Source organism: Haematobia irritans, chromosome 1 (assembly GCF_050003625.1).
Source record: "Haematobia irritans isolate KBUSLIRL chromosome 1, ASM5000362v1, whole genome shotgun sequence".
Taxonomy (NCBI): Eukaryota; Metazoa; Arthropoda; class Insecta; order Diptera; family Muscidae; genus Haematobia; species Haematobia irritans.
Window position 1 is genome coordinate 75,203,940 of NC_134397.1, and position 20,215 is coordinate 75,224,154.

The 20,215-nt window shown below is 30.7% G+C and overlaps 1 protein-coding gene and 1 non-coding gene across 2 annotated transcripts in view; one reads left to right on the forward strand and one right to left on the reverse strand.

Moving 5' to 3' along the window:
- The window catches only part of bnl (fibroblast growth factor branchless), a 302,142-nt gene that overhangs the window by 49,177 nt on the left and 232,750 nt on the right, over window positions 1-20,215 (reverse strand). The window contains exon 3 of the mRNA XM_075290776.1: window positions 7,028-7,131. Coding sequence (XP_075146891.1) covers window positions 7,028-7,131 — 104 coding nt within the window. The remainder of the gene's footprint in view (window positions 1-7,027; window positions 7,132-20,215) is intronic.
- TRNAT-AGU (transfer RNA threonine (anticodon AGU)) lies at window positions 19,076-19,149 on the forward strand. The gene has a single exon. It is a non-coding gene; the product is annotated as a tRNA-Thr (tRNA).

Sequence of the window (20,215 nt, forward strand, 5' to 3'; positions counted from 1 at the left end):
GAACCGATGTGGACCAATTCTTGCTTGGTTGTTAGGGACCCTATACTAACACCATGTACCAAATTTCAGCCGGATCGGTTGAAATTTGCTTTTCTTAGAGGCTCCGCAAGCCAAATCTGGAGATCGGTTCATATGGGGGCTATATAATTATATATATAATAAATAATATATAATTATTGACCGATGTGGACCAATTTTTGCATGGTTATTAGAGACCATATACTAACATCATGTACCAAATTTCAGCCAGATCGGATGAAGTTTGCTACACTTAGAGGCTCCGCAAGCCAAATCTGGGGTTCCGTTTATATGGGGGCTATACGTAAAAGTGGACCGATAAGGCCCATTTGCAATACCATCCGACCTACATCAATAACAAACACTTGTGCCAAGTTTAAGTCAACAGACGGACGGACATGCTTAGATCGACTCAGAATTTCACCACGACCCAGAATATATATACTTTATGGGGTCTTAGAGCAATATTTCGATGTGTTACAAACGGAATGACAAAGTTAATATACCCCCCCCTATGGTGGAGGGTATAAAAATTCTGTGATATTTTGTCAAATAAATAATTTTTATAATTTTTTTTTTGATACTTTTTAATTGATTCTAACGCTTGTCGGAAACTTTTGACCTCAAATATTTTCAAAAATTCAGAATTTTTTCAAAACTTTAGAATTTTTTCATTGTATTTAGCATTTTTTCGACAAAATATAAATGATTTGTACCATTTTATGAATTCTTACTCTGTTTTTAACCTATTTGAAACAAAAAAAAAAGTTAAAATTACCCATTAGAAGTATTTCATACAAACCAATTTATAAAAAATTGAATTAAAAGAACTTCCTGGGCAGTTAAAATAAAGAACATCATTGGAAGTGCATCTTCTGGAAGTGCTTTTAAAGTTGTGGCTTTGGAAGAACTTCCAAATTTTTTTTGCTGGGTTTGTAATGCAAATGGGCCCTAAAATTAAATTTGTTTTTAATCTCCAAAACAAAAAATAACATAAACATTTTTGCCAAAAAAGAATAAAAATATTTCCCATGAGTATAAATTAGAGAAAATAGACAAAAAACAGACAATCCCCAGAATGTCTCATCAAGGGTTAACTATTACGCTGTAGTTTCATATAGAAGTTTCATCAAATGAGAAAATTCAATATTGCCACTACTTGAACGAAAACTAAATAGATTCGAATAATTTTTAAGTGAAATAATAATAAATATCTCAAATTTCTATTGTTACTCGATGATAGAGGTAAAGTAGAGTAAACGAAACAAAGAAAAAAACACATCATAAATAATATTACTGCCCGCAAAAGTCATATATTAGCCACACAAAAATTGGGTAGAAAAATAACACATTTTACCCCAAAAAAAAAGCAAAATAGAAACAAAAGATAACACAAAAATAACAATACAGTGACAAGTTCAATGCCATTTCAATGGCAAAACCCCGGGGTTCGAAAATATCCATCCCAACCCCTAAGTGTTGTATTTGTTAAACAATAATTACACACTCTTAATATCCTTGAAACCGATACCTTTCAAATCGGATTGTAGTGATCACAAATTGATGCAAGGATTCTCAGTATCATTGTTTCCCTCATCAAACTTTCACTGTTTTTTTGTTTTTCCTCCAAGTGTGGTGATAAGTGATGTCGTCGTCGTTGTCGTCGTCGTCGTCATACTCATCATCATTGGCATATCGGTAGAATTTCAAAAAGGATCTCATGGTGTGTCCTTCCGTACCCTTGTCAAGTATATATGCGGCAATGGGGTTGTTCAATGGATATGCCATTTGTTATTATTTTGAAGAAAAAACAATAGAAACAATGGCAATGTTCAAAAGATTTCGCTTAGCCTCTATGTGAGTCCTGTTGCGATGGAAATTATAAGGATTTAGATTAAATTGACAATTTTTAATTTAGAGCATCTATCTGGCACTTGCTTCGAGTTTTTGTTTTGTGAAATTTAGTTCAATACTCTATCGGAAAGTCTTTCATTTGTTTTTTGTTCTTTATAGAGCCATTGCCAAGATATTGGCGCCAATGTAATATGCCATATGGTATTTTATTGTAATATAACTTCGTAACTATTTTTTTGAATTTATGCCGCTAAATTTATTTTTTTGGTAATTTGTGAAATTAAAATTAAAAGTGGAAAATTAGAATAATTAACATTTATCCTTTCCAAAATCTAACATAACTTGGAGCAATTTGTTTTCTTTGAATATTGGATAGAGGCCACAATCTATACTCGTTTATCCAGAACATATAGAAAGTTCCACAATACTGGCATCGCCTGTTTAAATACAACAATAGAAAATACGTGGAGTCCTAAATTTTTAATGTATGACACTTTATTAACTTTAATTCCACAATTTTTAAGAAAATAAACACAATAAATAGACATTGTGAACAGAAGAAACGTTACATTGTCAAAATGCAATCAGGCAATTAAAAAGTTGTTGAAAAATTCTCAATTAATAAGTTAATTGATAAAATTAACTTTTTAATCAAACTCGGAAGACTAACCCCCATTTTCATAAAGCTCCGCTAGTAATCCGTTAACTAACCATTACGTGATTGAATCACAAAAAAATTTTTTTTTGTTTGTATGCAGAGTGGCTTCAAGTTTGCTCAACACGATGCCAAAGTGATATGGGCGGTTAGGGTTCATTTTCACACAGTCCCCTAAATCAAGAGTGAAAATAAGCCCTAATTATTTTTGGGGTCGTTTTTCAGGTTTAGGATACATTAAGTTGGTGTTCATATTTAATATGACATATCGCCTCGCCATTTGAGGCCTGCTTCGGAAGGATGAAAATGGACCCTAGGGAAAAGAGTCCCAAATAAAGCAGACCTGTTAAGTGACGCTTCCCTATGTAGCTTCCCAACATAATGTAACTAAATCATTAAAATTGACCTTAAAACACAATTTAGGGCTCGTTTTAGCTTTTGATTTAAAAATTAACCCTAACTGGCGGAACCACATAAGAGAATTTATATGCACGTTGGATTCTATTCGTTTGACAAAGTCTCAAAATTAAATTAAATAAGAGTGAAAATAAGCCCTAATTATTTTTGGGGTCGTTTTTCATGTTTAAGACACATTAAGTTGGGGTTCATATTTAATATGAACTATCGCCCCACATTTGGGGCCTGCTGCGGAAGGGTGAAAATTGACCCTAGGGAAAAAGTCCCAAATAAAGCAGACCTGCGAATGTTGGGTGACGCTTCACCACGTTGGATTCTATTCGTTTGACAAAGTCTCAAAATCAAATTAAATAACATTGGAATTGCATCCGCCCACTCCAAAAAAAGTGGGGTATATTTCAAAGGCGGGATGAAAATGGGCCTATGAAAATGAGCCCCAAAAGTGGGCGACACTTCATTACGAATAAGAACCCTATGAAAATGAACCCGAACAGTTGAAAGATACCCAAGCAACATCAGGGCTCATTTTAACTTTTGAGCCCACGTTGTACTTCATTTAGGTTTTGAGACTCATTTTCATGGGGCCTATATTCATAGCAGTTTATTTTTATAATGCCAACGGACCTCCAAAAGAAAATGAAGTTACTCTCCAACTTTTGTCGTGTAACTCAAACAATAGTTGTTCCCACATTTTAACTTTTTTCGACAATAGCATATAACGTACGCACCGCATGGTATGTAAAGGTTGAATTACACACCATGCGTCAATCCGACCGTTCATGGAAGGGTTGATTTTTTATATCCTCCCCCATAGGATGGGGGTATATTAACTTTGTCATTCCGTTTGTAACACATCGAAATATTGCTCTAAGACCCCATAAAGTATATATATTCTGGGTCGTGGTGAAATTCTGAGTCGATCTGAGCATGTCCGTCCGTCCGTCTGTTGAAATCACGCTAACTTCCGAACGAAACAAGCTATCGACTTGAAACTTGGCACTAGTACTTGTTATTGATGTAGGTCGGACGGTATTGCAAATGGGTTTTATCGGTCCACTTTTACGTATAGCCCCCATATAAACGGACCCCCAAATTTGGCTTGCGATTGCTCTAAGTGAACCAAATTTTATCCGATCCGGCTGAAATTTGGTATATTGTGTTAGTATATGGTCTCTAACAACCATGCAAAAATTGGTCCACATCGGTCCATAATTATATATAGCCCCCATATAAACCGATCCCCCGATTTGGCTTGCGGAGCCTCTAAGAGAAGCAAATTTCGTCCGATCCGGCTGAAATTTGGTACATGGTATTAGTATATGGTCTCTAACAACCATGCAAAAAATGGGCCACATCATATAAACCGATCCCCCGATTTGGCTTGCGGAGCCTCTAAGAGAAGCAAATTTCATCCGATCCGGCTGAAATTTGGTACATGGTGTCAGCATACGACCTCTAACAACAATGCAAAAATTGTTCCATATCGGTCCATAACTATATATAGCCCCCATATAAATCGATCCCCCGATTTGGCTTGCGAAGCCACTAAGAGAAGCAAATTTCATCCGATCCGGCTGAAATTTGGTACATGGTGTTAATATATGGTCTCTAATGACAATGCAAAAATTGGTCCACATCAGTCCATAATTATATATACCACCCATACAGACCGATCACCAGATTTGACCTCTGGAGCCTCTTGGAGTACCAAAATTCATCTGATTCAGTTGCAATTTGGTACGTGGTGTTAATATATGGCCTCAAATACCCATGCAAAAATTGGTCGAAATCGGTCCATAATTATATATAGGCCCCATATAAACCGATCCCCAGATTTGACCTCCGAAGCCCCTTGGAAGAGCAAAATTAATGCGATTCGGTTGAAATTTGATACGTGATGTTAGTATATGGTATTCAACAACCATGCTGGAATTGGTTCATATCAGTCCATAATTATGTATAGCCCCCATATAAACCGATCCCCAAATTTGACCTCCGGTGCCTTTTGGAGAAGCAAAATTCATCCGATCTGGTTGAAATTTTGTACGTTGTGGTAGTATATGATATTTAAGAACCATGCCAAAAGTGGTCCATATAAGTCCATAATCACATGGACTAACTCACAATTTAGAAAACGATGTTAAGAAGTTTTAAGATACCACAACCCAAGTAATTCGATTGTGGATGACATTCTTTCGTAGAAGTTTCTACGCCATCCATGGTGGAGTGTACATAAGATTCGGCCTGGCCGAACTTACGGCCGTATATACTTGTTCTGTTTGCGGCAGCCTATTCGAGCTTTTGATTTCAAAGAGAAATTTCAACTCTTCAATCATCGGACGCATTGAACGCATGGTATGTAATTCTACCTTAATTCCACTTTTAAACAACATGTAAACAAATCAACAAACGACAAACAATTTAAAATATATACGAGGAACTATTGAGGAAGTTAAAAAAAAAAACACATTACATCGTATACTTTAAAAAGCGCATGGAATATAAAAACATAATAAAAAGTGCAGAGGCGAGGAATGTAATCAGAAATTTTATTGGTGTTCCGACGCATGCTGTGTATCTCAATTGAAGAATCGTATTCGTCAACGCATTCGAATACAACGTACGCACGCACGACCACATGGTATGTCATTCCACCTTTTTGGTGTCCTACTTCATTTAGGTTTTGGGGCTCATATTCATAATGCCGCCTGTTTTATGTGGTTGTGAGTCTTATTTCAATACCGATTTGCAGGATTCAATGGTTTCTCCCACAATAATATAAAAATACGTTCAAACATATCCATAGCGTCTGTCGATAGGCGGATGGAATTTTATCTATTAAAAATATTTTGAAATATATTTCCACAATCAATGATTTGTTTCTCTGTTGGTAAAACCGAAATACATTTCATCCGAAAAAGACTAACAACAGACCGCCCATGGTTTACTTTTACCCTTTTATATTTGGGTTTTTCTTGAAACGAAAAGAAGAACGAAGAACACAAATTAAAATACCTCACACACACACACAGTACACCACAAATATTTTGAACAATCTAACCAATTACCATTGAAAAGATTCCATAATTAATGTTAAGCTGAGCATTCATTTGCCTCATCGACGGATTTAGCCCAAACAACCATTATCGCTATTATCCTGTCATAGCGATAGTGCTTTTTTCGGAAACACTAAAACAGCTAGGACCAGACAGGCGTCAAAATTGTCTCAAGTCGGTTTGTTTTACATAGTGACCCTTTTGTTTTTGTTTTACCCAAAATGGGTACTCCACCACCAATTGTGATGATGACACAGATTGGACAAACCATGTGTGTATGGCCATTTGGTGGTAATCATGGTAACCATGGTAAATTCATAACCTTGCCCAAACACCCATAGCCATATCAAGTCTCTCGAGCAAGCAATGAACATCTTAGGCAAAATGTTCTGATTAAGACCTGTTCTTGACTTAATAGGAATTCTATTGATCACCCTCACGAAGTGGCCCAAGCAAAGATCCAAGGCGCCACATAAGTTCTGTGGCATTATCATCATCGGTGTTTCAATTTGTTTTCGTCTTTATTGTCATTGCCACAAAGAGTAACCACAAAACTCACAGAATTCTCGTGATAACACCAGCCCATAGTGTGGTCATTCAACAAAATTGATTTTTAATTAAGTTGTGGTTAAAATCCCTCCACCCCCTTTTTAGGCTCCTAACGAAGAAAGAAGAAAAATTATTTGTTCCCTAATAGGATTATGCTTTTGATTGACATCATATCAAATAAAACATCATAAATGATGGAGATTTTTTCCATCTTCTTTCCATTGGAAGTTGGGGCTTTTTCTTTAAATTTATGTGATTTTTATGGAACTTCTTGAAGTCATAGTCAAAAGAAGCGCTAAAGCTGGAATTTTCTTTGAATCTTCTGATTAAACAAATAAACTTAAAATAAATTGCATTCTATTGTTGAGATTTTTTGTTTTCAAACTAGATCAGAAATAAGCATGCTACACAATATATTATAAATATGTAAATATGTGTGTGTGTGTTTTCCCCCTTTTTGGGAAGATATTATACTTACCGAGCCATAAACAGCACCACATGGATCCATGCATAAATACAGACAGGTGGCAACGCCTTGAACCTTTATACGTCCCACATCAACTGTAGAACGTTGTAGAATTGCTGAAATAGAGATGAGTGGAAGAGTGAGAGAGTCATCAAATAAAATACCGTTAATCAAAAAATAAAAATTATTAAAGTGGGAAATACATAAATGAAATAAAACGAATTTCTATTGTTTTCTTTAATTTGAAAGTTTTTTTTTTTTTTTTTTCATTATAATATAATGCAAAGCGTGTTCATCTAACCCCCATTTTCATGAAGCTCCGTTAGTGCTACATTAGCTAACTAACTTTTAAACCAAACTACAGACATATCTGTCATCTTGTCTATACATTCTATATGCCAGTTAGGAGCATAACTGCTAGAAATTTTTCAGTTAAAGTTACCTGGATAAAAGATATTGGCAATTTACTTTCTGTTAACTGGCAGTTAAAGCCTAACGGAACTACATGAAAATGGCCGTAAATGTGTCATACTCCCATTAATACTTAACCGGAGGATAGACTATCGGTTAGTAAAAATTTTGTATGGAATCAGCTGTTTTATCGACATGATAAATAAAAACAATACAATGAGAAAACGACCCTTTAGGATTTTAACCCTTTCACTACCGATGTCCACTACAGAAGACATTCGAAAACGAAACCAAACTCTAACTCCCCACTTAGTTACGATTTATTTCTCGATTTTATTTTAAAGTAGAGGCTTTAATCTAAATAACCTATAAATATTTTCTATATTGGTGAGCACTAAAAAGCATTTTTATGAATTTCTTTAATAATAAACGAAAAATACGAACTTTTGAGACCATTTTTCTACTGTATGTCTCTCATAAATGGACATTCATACAAAAACTATAGCTGATATTTGTTCGAGTTCTTTTTTGTATTTTTTCTCACACTTCGAAATATATTATAGGCAAAATAGTGTTTATATACGTATGGCTATTTGGTCACAATTGAAGGATCATATTTTCAGAACAAACTCATATAGCTCTTGAAGTAATTGAGGTAGGTCCTCAAAATTACAATTTTTGTTCTACATGCTATTAAAAACAGAAGAAAAATTAAAGTTTTTAAGATTAGTTTTATTTCGGTAGTGTAAGGGTTAATAGGAGAAGGGCTGTTGCCACAGAGTGTACAATTCTAACAAAAATGGTAGAATTCTATAGAAATAAACTTTAAATTTAATTTTTTTTACAATTTTTTTTATAGAAATACAATTTAGAAAAAAATTTCTATAGAAATAAAATTTTGACAAAATTTTCTATAGAAATAAAATTTTGACAAAATTTTCTATAGAAAGAAAATTTTGACAAAATATTCGATAGAAATAAAATTTTGACAAAATTTTCTATAGAAATAAAATTTTGACAAAATTTTCTATAGAAATAAAATTTTGACAAAATTTTGCTATAGAAATAAAATTTTGACAAAATTTTCTATAGATATAAAATTTTGACACAATTTTCTATAGAAATAAAATTTTGACAAAAATTTCTATAGAAATAAAATTTTGACAAAATTTTCTAAGAAATAAAATTTTGACACAATTTTCTATAGAAACAAAATGTTGATAAAATATTCTACAGAAATAAAATTTTGACAAAATTTTCTATAGAAATAAAATTTTGACAAAATACTCTGTAGAAATAAAATTTTGACAAATTTTCTATAGAAATAAAATTTTGACAAAATTTTCTATAGAAACAAAATTTTGATAAAATATTCTATAGAAATAAAATTTTAAAAAAATGATCGACATCATTTTTGTTTTCAAAAGTTTGTATAGGAATAAAATGTTGACAAAATTTTCTAAAGAAAGACAATTTTGTCAAAAATTTGTGTAGCAAAAAATTTTGACAAAATTTTCTATAGAAATAAAATTTTGACAAAATTTTCTATAGAAATAAAATTTTGATAAAATATTCTATAGAAATGCAATTTTAAAAAAATGATCGACATAATTTTTGTTTTCAAGAGTTTGTATAGGAATAAAATGTTGGCAAAATTTTCTAAAGAAAGACAATTTTGTCAAAAATTTGTGTAGCAAAAAATTTTGACAAAATTTTCTATAGAAATAAAATTTTGATAAAAATTTCTATAGAAATAAAATTTTGACAAAATTTTCTAAGAAATAAAATTTTGACAAAATTTTCTATTGAAATCAAATTTTGACAAAATTTTCTATAGAAATAAAATTTTGACAAAATTTTCTATAGAAATAAAATTTTGACAAAATTTTCTATAGAAATAAAATTTTGACAAAATTTTCTATAGAAATAAAATTTTGACAAAATTTTCTATAGAAACAAAATTTTGATAAAATATTCTATAGAAATAAAATTATAAAAAAATGATCGACATAATTTTTGTTTTCAAAAGTTTGTATAGGAATAAAATGTTGACAAAATTTTCTAAAGAAAGACAATTTCATCAAAAATTTGTGTAGCAAAAATTTTTGACAAAATTGTCTATAGAAATAAAATTTTGACAAAATTTTCTATAGAAATAAAATTTTGACAAAATTTTCTATAAAAATAAAATTTTGATAAAATATACTATAGAAACAAAATGTTGATAAAATATTATATAGAAATAAAATTTTAACAAAATGATCGACATAATTTTTTTTTCAAAAATTTGTATAGGAATAAAATGTTGACAAAATTTTCTAAAGAAAGACAATTTTGTCAAAAATTTTGTATAGCAATAAAATTATGACAAAATTTTGTATAGTAATAAAATTTTGACAAAATTTTCTATGCAAATAAAAGTGATAAAATTTTCTATAACAATACAATTTTGACAAAATTTTCTCTCAAAACAAAATTCTGAAAAAATTTTGTATAGAAATAAAATTTTGACAAAATTTTCTAAGGAAAAAGAATTTTGACAAGAATATTTCAGCCTCACTAAGACTATTCAGTCCATTGTGATACCACAGTGGTGAACTTCTCTCTAATCATTGAGTGCTGCCGATTCTATGTTAAGCTCAATGACAAGGGAGGTCCTTTTTGTAGCCGAGTCCTAACGGCGTTCCTCATTGCAGTGAAACCACTTAGAGAAGCTTTGAATCACTCAGAAATGTCACCAGCATTACTGGGTGGGATAATCCACCGATGAAAAACTTTTTGGTGTTTGATCGAAATTGGGTTTGAACCCATTACCGTGTGTATGTAAGGCGGGTAATGCTAACCGTTGTACCACAAAGGGAGCCACTTCTATAGAAATAAAATTTTGATAAAATTTTTTATATAAATTTTAATGTCGACAATATTGTCTATAAAATTAAAATTTTTGCAAAAGATGTTTTTTTGGTAAAATTTTCTGCAAGCTTTGGTAGATTATTTTTGGCTCGAGTGGCAACAGTTCTACTCCAAATAACAAACAAAAACATTTTGTGATACAATTTTCAAATGTTTGCACGAAATAAAACATTGTTTAGCTCAAAAAAGTAGCAACTGTGTTTTTTGGACCCTGCTATCTGCAAAAATGATCTTAATTGTTGTGGGTCGCAGGTAAGCAAAGATCCCGTAGGGGTCACCAATTTGTGGGTCGCAGGTAAGCAAAGATCACGTGCACGAAGTTTTTTTTTAATTTTTATAAAAAAAAATTATTGCTAACAAAATGGACAATTGAAGCTTTTTTTAAACAGAAAAAATATTAATGAAAAAGCAAAGGTAAATTGATTTTTTAAAAAACTTCTATATTTAAGAAGTGTGTAGCCAAGGTTGTCACCACAATTGTAATTTATGAATTTTAATTATTACCATCAATAAATATTATCGAAATTTAACTCTTGAACTTGACTATTGGAAAAAAATAATACATATCTTTGGGGAGATCATAAATCCATATAAAAAAACTACATTCCACAAAAAAACAAACAAGTTATAATTTTGAGGTTAAACATCTGTTGAAAAAAGCACAGATAACAGAAAATCCTGTCATAACTAACCAACACTCATGGATGTATTTATGTGCACTTAAATTTTTTTTGATAAAAAAATTCGAATATTTATTACTATCCCAAGCAAAGACTAAAATCTAATGCAAATTATTACCAAATGCATATTGGGGGACGACTACTGGGGGACTGGAAAACTGCTAACCACAGATAGTAATTGGGCTAAACAATAATCATTTGGAGGTATCATGCCATGTGACCACCGCACTGAATGCCGGTAAAAATCATAACAAATCAGTGGATTACAAGCCCACCATGTTGCGGCCAAAATCATATGTTTCCAAGTGCAACTGCATTTACTCTCGTAATATTTTTGTTTGATCCATGTAGTGTTGGTTGGTTACCCGCCAATGTTCAATTTAAATTGTGAACATAAAAATTTTAAATTTTTTTCGCTTGAGCTTGATGATGGTGGCCAATTTTTTTCTTGTAATAAGATTTTATTACACAGGGAAAAAAATACGCTTTTTTATTGGCAATCAAGCTCGGATCTCTGTTTATTTCGTAAGTATGTCAGGGATCCATGCAGTCAATTTTGAAAACCGCCGCTGACAAAAAGGGATCGGCTTGTAATATTATGTTTACACTAAATCTCAAATCTTCCAATCTTGAGTTAAATCGAAGAAATCCGAAAGTTCAAATGTTAATTTTATATTAAATTAATAATATTCTGGGTAATTTAAAAAATAAATCTTCTGTTTGTAAACTAAAGACAGCTGTTGAATTCGCAAATGAATGATATGTATTTTTTTGTCTATATGAATACCTCAAGTATAGTAGTACTTGTAAAGAAATGTTGATGCTAAAAATCGAGATTTCAAGCCTTACACATGGTTGCCGGAAGCCACCGTGGTGCAATGGTTAGCATGCCCGCCTTGCGCAAACCCACAAGGTCGTGGGTTCGATTCCTGCTTCGACCGAACACCAAAAAGTTTTTCAGCGGTGGATTATTCCACCTCAGTAATGCTGGTGACATTTCTGAGTGTTTCAAAGCTTCTCTAAGTGGTTTCACTGCGGACTCGGCTATAAAAAAGGAGGTCCCTTATCATTGAGCTTAACATAGAATAGGGCAGCTCTCAGTGGTAAGAGAGAAGTTCACCACTGTGGTATCACAATGGACTGAATAGTCTAAGTGAGCCTGAAATTTCGGGTTGCCACTATACCTAACCTAACCTAACCTACCCATGGTTGCCACTCAACCCAGAAAAAAACTACCATAATTTGAAGAAACTGTTACCAAATAAAAAAATCTTATATTGCAGTGTTTGATCCAGTTTTTTGTTTGGGTATTTTGAAAAAAAAAAATGTTTGTTCAAGAGAAATGTTTTATTATTTTATCTTATTATTTATTTTATCTTGTAAATATGTGGAAGTTTTAAAAAATTTTAGTTTGCACCAAAAAGAGAAAGTTACTACTTCTACAAAAGGGATACTTTGATAGTATAAAGATATTGACTTTATAGAAAATTTAATAAAAACTGTATATTTATAGAAAAATTTAGCAAATTTTTTGACAGAAATAAAATTTTGTCAAAATTTTACTTGTATGGAAAATTTTGTCAAAATTTTATTTCTAGAGGAAATTTTGTCAAGATCTTATTTCCATAGAAAATTTTGTCGAAATTTTATTTCAATCGAAAATTTGTCATCATTTTATTTTTAGAGAAAATTTGTGAAGTACCTCTTAAATGTGGATGAATATTTTGCAAAATCTACCAAGACATCAACAATTCCACCAATCTACCATGTTTGGTAGAATTCTACCAATTTTGGCAACCGTGGCCTTACATCTTTAACTAACGGTTTCAAATCAAAATCATTAAACAAAAGTTATTGGTTATGAAATTTATGCTTCAAATACATAAATGCAATGTCTGCGGACTTCATTTTCTTTCAGTGTAGAATTAAGCCCAAAATAAACTGGTTCTGGTTGGCTATAAAGCTTACGAAAACGAAATGCGATACGAAACAGACAAAAAAATTAATATAAAAATATTTGAAAATCATGTCCGACATTATTAACAGTTATCAAAACATTGTCGAAGTCGAAGTTGGTGGTGCTGGTGGAGTGCTTTAAGACCATTTTATAATATTGCGGGTACTGGTTATACACGCACCAAGTTAATGACCATACCGGAAGGGGGGAATATCATATCAGTTTTGTGTAAATTGCAGCAGCATAACTGGCCAAACGATGGCTGTAATCTGTAACGTTAACATGATGTTGCCAAACACTCTCTGCACTCTCACATATGTTGTGATCATATTTTATTAACATGAAAACATGTTTGCTGCTGCCCTGCTCACTGTTAAGCTTTCTTCTTAATCTGGGCGGTGGTGGTGGTAGTATCTCAAGTCATGGGAATGAAAGGAAACCGTAGTGGACCTTTGATGGCAAAACTTCCGCAAATTTGGGTGAATGGCATTTTTTTCTCATTCTTCTTGGCGAGGTTTTCAAAAGGACCGCTTCAAAAACCACCTTAGTATAATTAACATGTTAATCACTGTATTAAGCCGACCTTAAATGGTGTCCATACATATAACATTAACACCTCGCCTTAGCAGGCCATCTGAAGTCACGTTATTCGAACAGCAGGCGCGAATATTTTTGATTAAGATATTCTTGTTAAAGCCGATATTTCCTTTTGTATTTTGGGCATTTTTCACTTTACATCTGCCATATGCATTTACATAGTATTAAATATTTAAGCAACAGATATAATGTAGGATCTAGCCGACTATGTTATACACTATACCGTTTCTATATAAGAAATACGTTTCGTTTTTAATTATCAATATTGGCGGAAATTTGTAAATGTAATTAATCATTTATTACATTTTGACACATTTTCTACACGGATGAAAAAGACTGTTTTTCATATGTTTGGCTATAAACATTATATGTTTGGAACACAAATTTTTAAACACAATATTTTTGAGTGCATGCATATAATGTTCATAAACTAGCGTAACATGTTTGGGACATATATGTTAATATGTTGGAACATATTATGTTTGGGACATAAAATGTTTGTAAATATAATATGCTTGGATGCAAACATATATTAATTTAGAAATAGCCTATAAACATATATGTGTTTAGTAGCTTGGAGCGCTATTTAACAGGGAGCGATATTGAATTAAGTTGGTGGTTGTTGCTTGTTATTACAAAATTAACATTTTATTTTTCCTTGGGCAATTGATCAGCTACTTCTTTGATCCTTACAAACTGTGTGGTCCGCTGTTCGAATCCCCGTCCGGCAAAAGGTAAAATTAAAATAAAAAAAATCATACAATTGAATAATTTCTTCTACAATGTTTGTATTACAGAAAAAGGTGCTAAGAACTAAAAAATTTTGTGGAAGTGAGAAAGATGTGGGGGAATATACAATTGGGCAGAAACAAAATTTTGAGCATTCAGGTCGAAAACCTATGTTGTTAGCACCTATATTACCTGTTTATTTTCATAATTCATTATGATTGTAAATATATAAATAAATAAATAAAATTTTGAGCACAATATTGTTTGGGAGAATTTTTTTTAAGCATATAATATTTTTGGGTGCAAAATGCTTCCAAACATATTATATGTTCACATAATAACATATTGTTTTTTGGAAGACAACATTATTGAATTTGGATGCAAAAATACAAAATGTTTGGAACTTAGACTACCCAAACATATATTGTTTAGACCAATATGCTTTCAAACATATTATATATTGGAAGAGATCAAACATATAAATGTTTGGGCAATACCCAAAAATATATATGCTTGAAGCAAAATATGTTTGGGAGTATATGTTACAGAAGCGATTTTTTGTGAGCGTGTATAGAATAAAATTTTGACAAAATTTCTATAAATTAAATTTTGAAAAAATTTCTATAAATTAAATTTTGACAAAATTTTTATAAATTAAATTTTGACAAAATTTTCTATAGAAATAAAATTTTGACAAAATTTTCTATAGAAATAAAATGTTGACAAAATTTTCTATAGAAATAAAATTTTGACAAAACTTTCTATAGAAATAAAATGTTGACAAAATTTTCTACAGAAATAAACTTTTGACAAAATTTTCTATAAAAATAATTTTTGACAAAATTTTTATAAATAAAATTTTGACAAAATTTTCTATAGAAATAAAATGTTGACAAAATTTTCTACAGAAATAAACTTTTGACAAAATTTTCTATAAAAATAATTTTTACAAAATTTCCTATAAAAATAAAGTTTTGACTAAATTTATATAGAAATAAAAATTTTCTATAGAAATAAAATTGTGCCAAGATTTTTTATAAAAACAAAGTTTTGACCAAATGTTCTATAGATATAAAAGTTTGACAAAATGTTCAATAGAAATAAAATTTTGACAAAATTTTCAATAGAAATACAATGTTTACAAAATTTTCTATAGGAATTAAATTTTAACAAAATTTTCCATAGAAATAAAATTTTGCCAAAATTTTCTATACTCGTTGAAATAAATTTTGGCCAAAATTTTCTATAGAAATAAAATTTTTACAACATTTTCTAGTTTGACAAATTTTCCATAGAAAAAAATGTTGGTAAAATTTTCTACAGAAATAAAATTTTGACAAAATTTTCTATAGAAATAAAATAATTAATAAAAAATGCACCGTAAAAAAAAACAAAGATTTTTATTTAATTTTAAGAACATTTCATAAATTTTGGAAAATTTTTTAGAATTATTAAAGGAAAGTTGTCCCATTTTTTAGACGAATCCCTCAACTACTCGTATAATGACAAAACAACTTCATTGAAAATTTTATCGACTTTTGGGCAAAGAAGAAAACTTTGCTTAAGAGAAATGTGTCTTTTATGCTAAACAAAATTCGCATTCGAATTTTAAAGAGAAGAAATCTTTAGCCACACGACAATATTTTTTTAAGTGTGGATTTCTAGTCACTGCTTTTTCAATTTTTGTGTGATATTTTCATATATTCAATTAAACAAAGTTAAATTTCTTAAAGGAGCCAAAAAATTCCTTGGCAATAGGGATGTCACCATTATGATCAATTCATTATTTTAACTTGTTTTAATAATATGAATTTAAATAAGGGAATTTTATGTTATTTTGAATTTCTTTAAATAATTGAAATTATTTTTATTTCGTTTAGTTTGTATTTAATATATTTTAATTACTTTATATTTTTTTGCAACCAATTAAACTAATTAATGTAAATGTACTTATTTTACATTGATTTAGTGTAATAAAATAAATCAATAATTATATTTCGTTTAATATTAAATCGATTGAATAAATTTGATTTCCCTGGAGTAATATTTGGCTATCCTGTTTGGAGTTACAAAAAAATGTTCAAACTGAAAATACCCCATACAAGAAGTAATGGTACGGACTATAGAAGTGCAATGTCATTTTATTGGAAGTAAAATGAAAAGAAAAAACCTCTTAAATTCCTTTTCATATTTTTCTTTTCTTTTCAACATCATCATTACCTTATGACCCACATATGTCAGATATTCATATGAGCTCAAAAGTTTTTTTTCGTATTGGCGAACGATGAAATAATTAATATCTTCTTTTATACTATATCAATCATTATTAAGCGCAATTAAATACCTGATCAATGTCACATATCAGTTTCATTATAGAAAATTAATCGTTTTCCGTTTTTGTTTTTTTGGAGAAATGTATAGATGGTATATGACATATATCGTGAATATCTTAAATGAGATGAAAAGCACTGGCAGTGACTTTGAACGAATGTGATATAATACGAAAAATACGTGGGAAATGGTGATGACATGTATGGTTTTTGTTGTTGTAGATATTACTTAAAATCGAATCAATTAATTTAAATAATATGTTGTTCAATCAACATACATATATGATGAAGAAACGACTAAGGATACATTTAAAACAAAATTCACAATTACATTTAGTTTACTTTAGCGTACTTGATACTAGGAGATAAATGTTATTTAATTCATTTCTCCATTTTATTTAATCATGAAAAACTATCGGCGTATTTTAAGATTCCTTTGGGAGCGTATTTTAATTAGGTGGGTATTAAGTTCGAGTTTAGCCGCTAAAATCCCTAAGGTGAAAACTAAATCAGTAAAAAAAGGCATAAAATTATACATATTTGTTGCAAATTTTATTATAACTTGATGGGGAATAGCCAAAAGCAAATTCGAACAAAGTGGATTATTTAAGAAAAGTAATCGTGAAAAATGGCGATTATAGCGGCTAAATTCGAACTTAATACCCACCTAATGTATCAAAAACGAAAAGTTATTTCGCTTTACAAAAAAAAACTGAGTCAAAGATGAATAACTTCCACATGGTTTCATTTGAATTGTAAAAGGGTTATTTTGCAATAAAAAAGATTTCATTATGTTTGAGAAGTGTTTTTTTTTTAGTTTGAAAAAGGTTTAAATTGAAGTGAAAATGCTATTAATAAATTAGAAAAATTAAATTAAATTTTTCCCAAGAAAGGAGCAATTTTAATTACACCCAGAGAAGGAATATGATCACCTCAAACATGTTTTAAGAGCAAAATGTTATTTTTGGGTGGTGACCATGTAACATGGTTTTCGCAGCCATGTTATTTTCTCGGAAATCATGTATCTGAGCAGGTTATATTTGACGAGAAAATAAAATTTTAGTGACAAACATGTTGAAATATGTTTGAGGTGATCATATTCCTTCTCTGTGTGTAAATACAGTCTCCTTTTTTTTAATCTAATTTCTGTGAAGCCTCTCTATCAACTTCTCAACCTTAAGTGTTTGTTTTTGAATTTTCAAAAAGGCAATTTTTGTTCACACAATATTAAGCAAATATTCATAAGTAAATAAATCGTAATTTTGTTATCGTATATACAAACCTACATACATACATGATTTTACCTTTCAAAAGAACAAGTAATTTCCTATTTTAGGACAAACATATTACATACCAAAGGCAAATACCAGTTCTATTGAATAAAATCTTGAAACAAATAAAACAAACAATAGAAAAGTCAATAAAACATAACAAGTGTCAAAGGTCACAGGGTCTACACACTCATAGAACACACATACACACACACAGAAACTATATCAATTCACATGTTCTCTTACTTTACTTACCACTTCACTTCAAAGTCGTTCAGTGTATTTACTTTGTTTCTTGAGATTTCAAACAAATATTGAAATTAAACACATTTTTCCCTTTAAATTTTCACCTTATTTGCCATGTTAAACGTATCCATAACCATAAAATCCCCTATTGATATTCTTTTGGCGGCATAAGCCAAACCGTTGGGCGCTAGCACAACAAACCAAAATCAGTGTGTGTGCCAACTACTATAAGATTTGAATGCTGATAATCATCATTCATCCATTCATTCAGTACTGTGCGTCATCAACAGTGAATGAAAGAAATGAACTTTATGTGTGTGTGTGTGTGTGTGGCTGTGCGTTTGCTTTTTTTTTTTTTTGTTTTTCAAAAGGGAGAGAGAGAATAATTTTTATAACCTGGCGCACACTTGTTAAAAACAAGCAAATAAATATATTTGAAGTAATGTAAACTCGTCAATTAAAATGCAATACCATATTATCGTAAAGGGTCGATTGCTATGTTAGTGCGGAAGAAACATTATCCCTCCACATACATATGTACATACTTGCTGGGTGGAAGGTGTGAGAGTGATATGTTAACACATAATTCCGCATTTTGTTACTAATGTACACCTACCATTTCTTTAGTATACTGTGAAATATAACAATAAATAAATATAAACTGTAAAATATCGTTTTTATTGAGCAACTAAGAAGTGTACTCACTTTATTTCGCGAGTGTAAATAAATCAACGAACCACTGCGGTGAAATGAAAACGACCCCAAAATAGCTTCGTCGTATAAACGAACTGCTGTTCTGTTATCGCCACAGACCCGCTGTTATTGAGGTGGCTGAGAGTGTGTATCCGTGTGTGCGTATGTTTTCTTCATTCATAATATGACTCATTTGATTTCATGTTGACTATAAAGAGAATGCTGACCAACTGGGCGCCGTGGCTTAGTTGGTTAAAGCGCCTGTCTAGTAAACAGGAGATCGTGAGTTCGAATCTCGCCGGGGCCTACTCTGAGTTGATATCAGAGATTTCTTTTTTATTTTATATTTTATTTTATTATATAATTTATTTAAATTATTTCAATTCAATGATGTTTATTTTTGAACAAATTCACATTGGATTATATTGAAAAAAATTCTTCTATTTACCCAAAAATGTAAAATGAAGCAACACTTCAGTGTGGTGTTTCTGGTGTTGAAATTATTTAGAAATAATTTCGGGAAATTATAATAATTTTGAGATAACAATCAGCATAATATGTTTAAAGATTTTAGAAACTATAAAATAGCAACATGGTACCCTTAGAAAATTTCTATAGCCGATTTAAATTTAATTTAGTTCATGAAAATTAATTGATTTTAGTTAAATTTTGCCAATATTTTATTTTAGCTTTTATTTAATTCAATAGTGTTTTCTTTTGAAGCATATAATTATATTTCAAAAATACTTCGTTGTTCCTTCAAGTGCAATTTTACATACCCAGCCAAAAAAAAAAAAATGGAAGTTCTTCTAAAGGCACTACTTTAATAGCACTTCCAAAAATGCCCTCCCAAAGATGTTCTTTACTTTAACTACACAGGAAGTTCTTTTGATTCAATTTTTTAAAACTCGCTTTTTTCATATTTTTAATAAAAGAATTTTAAATTATTTTGTTTAAACAACGATAAAAAAGAGAGAGTAAGAATTAATAAAATGGTACAAATTATTTAAATTATGTCGAAAAATTTTGGAAAATATTTGAGGTCAAACGTTAGAATGCATTAAAAATCATAAATAATATGGCCGATATTGCTCGTCATTATTAAAAGCATTTACCCATGGCTGAACAAGAAGTAATCATATGGGCCCATATGATTACAATTTTTTTATTTCGTCAAAATTTTAAGATGTCAAAATCATATGTTTATGGTGATTGCAGCTCTCCAAATGACACTGCATAGCAAATGCATCTCAAACAAACTCGCGCATTCATAGCTGGAGAACGGTTCAAAGATGACTTGAGTATCTTGATAACATATTCCAGACTCAAAATACCACGCACATCAGTTTTTAAACTGCATCATAAACTGTTTT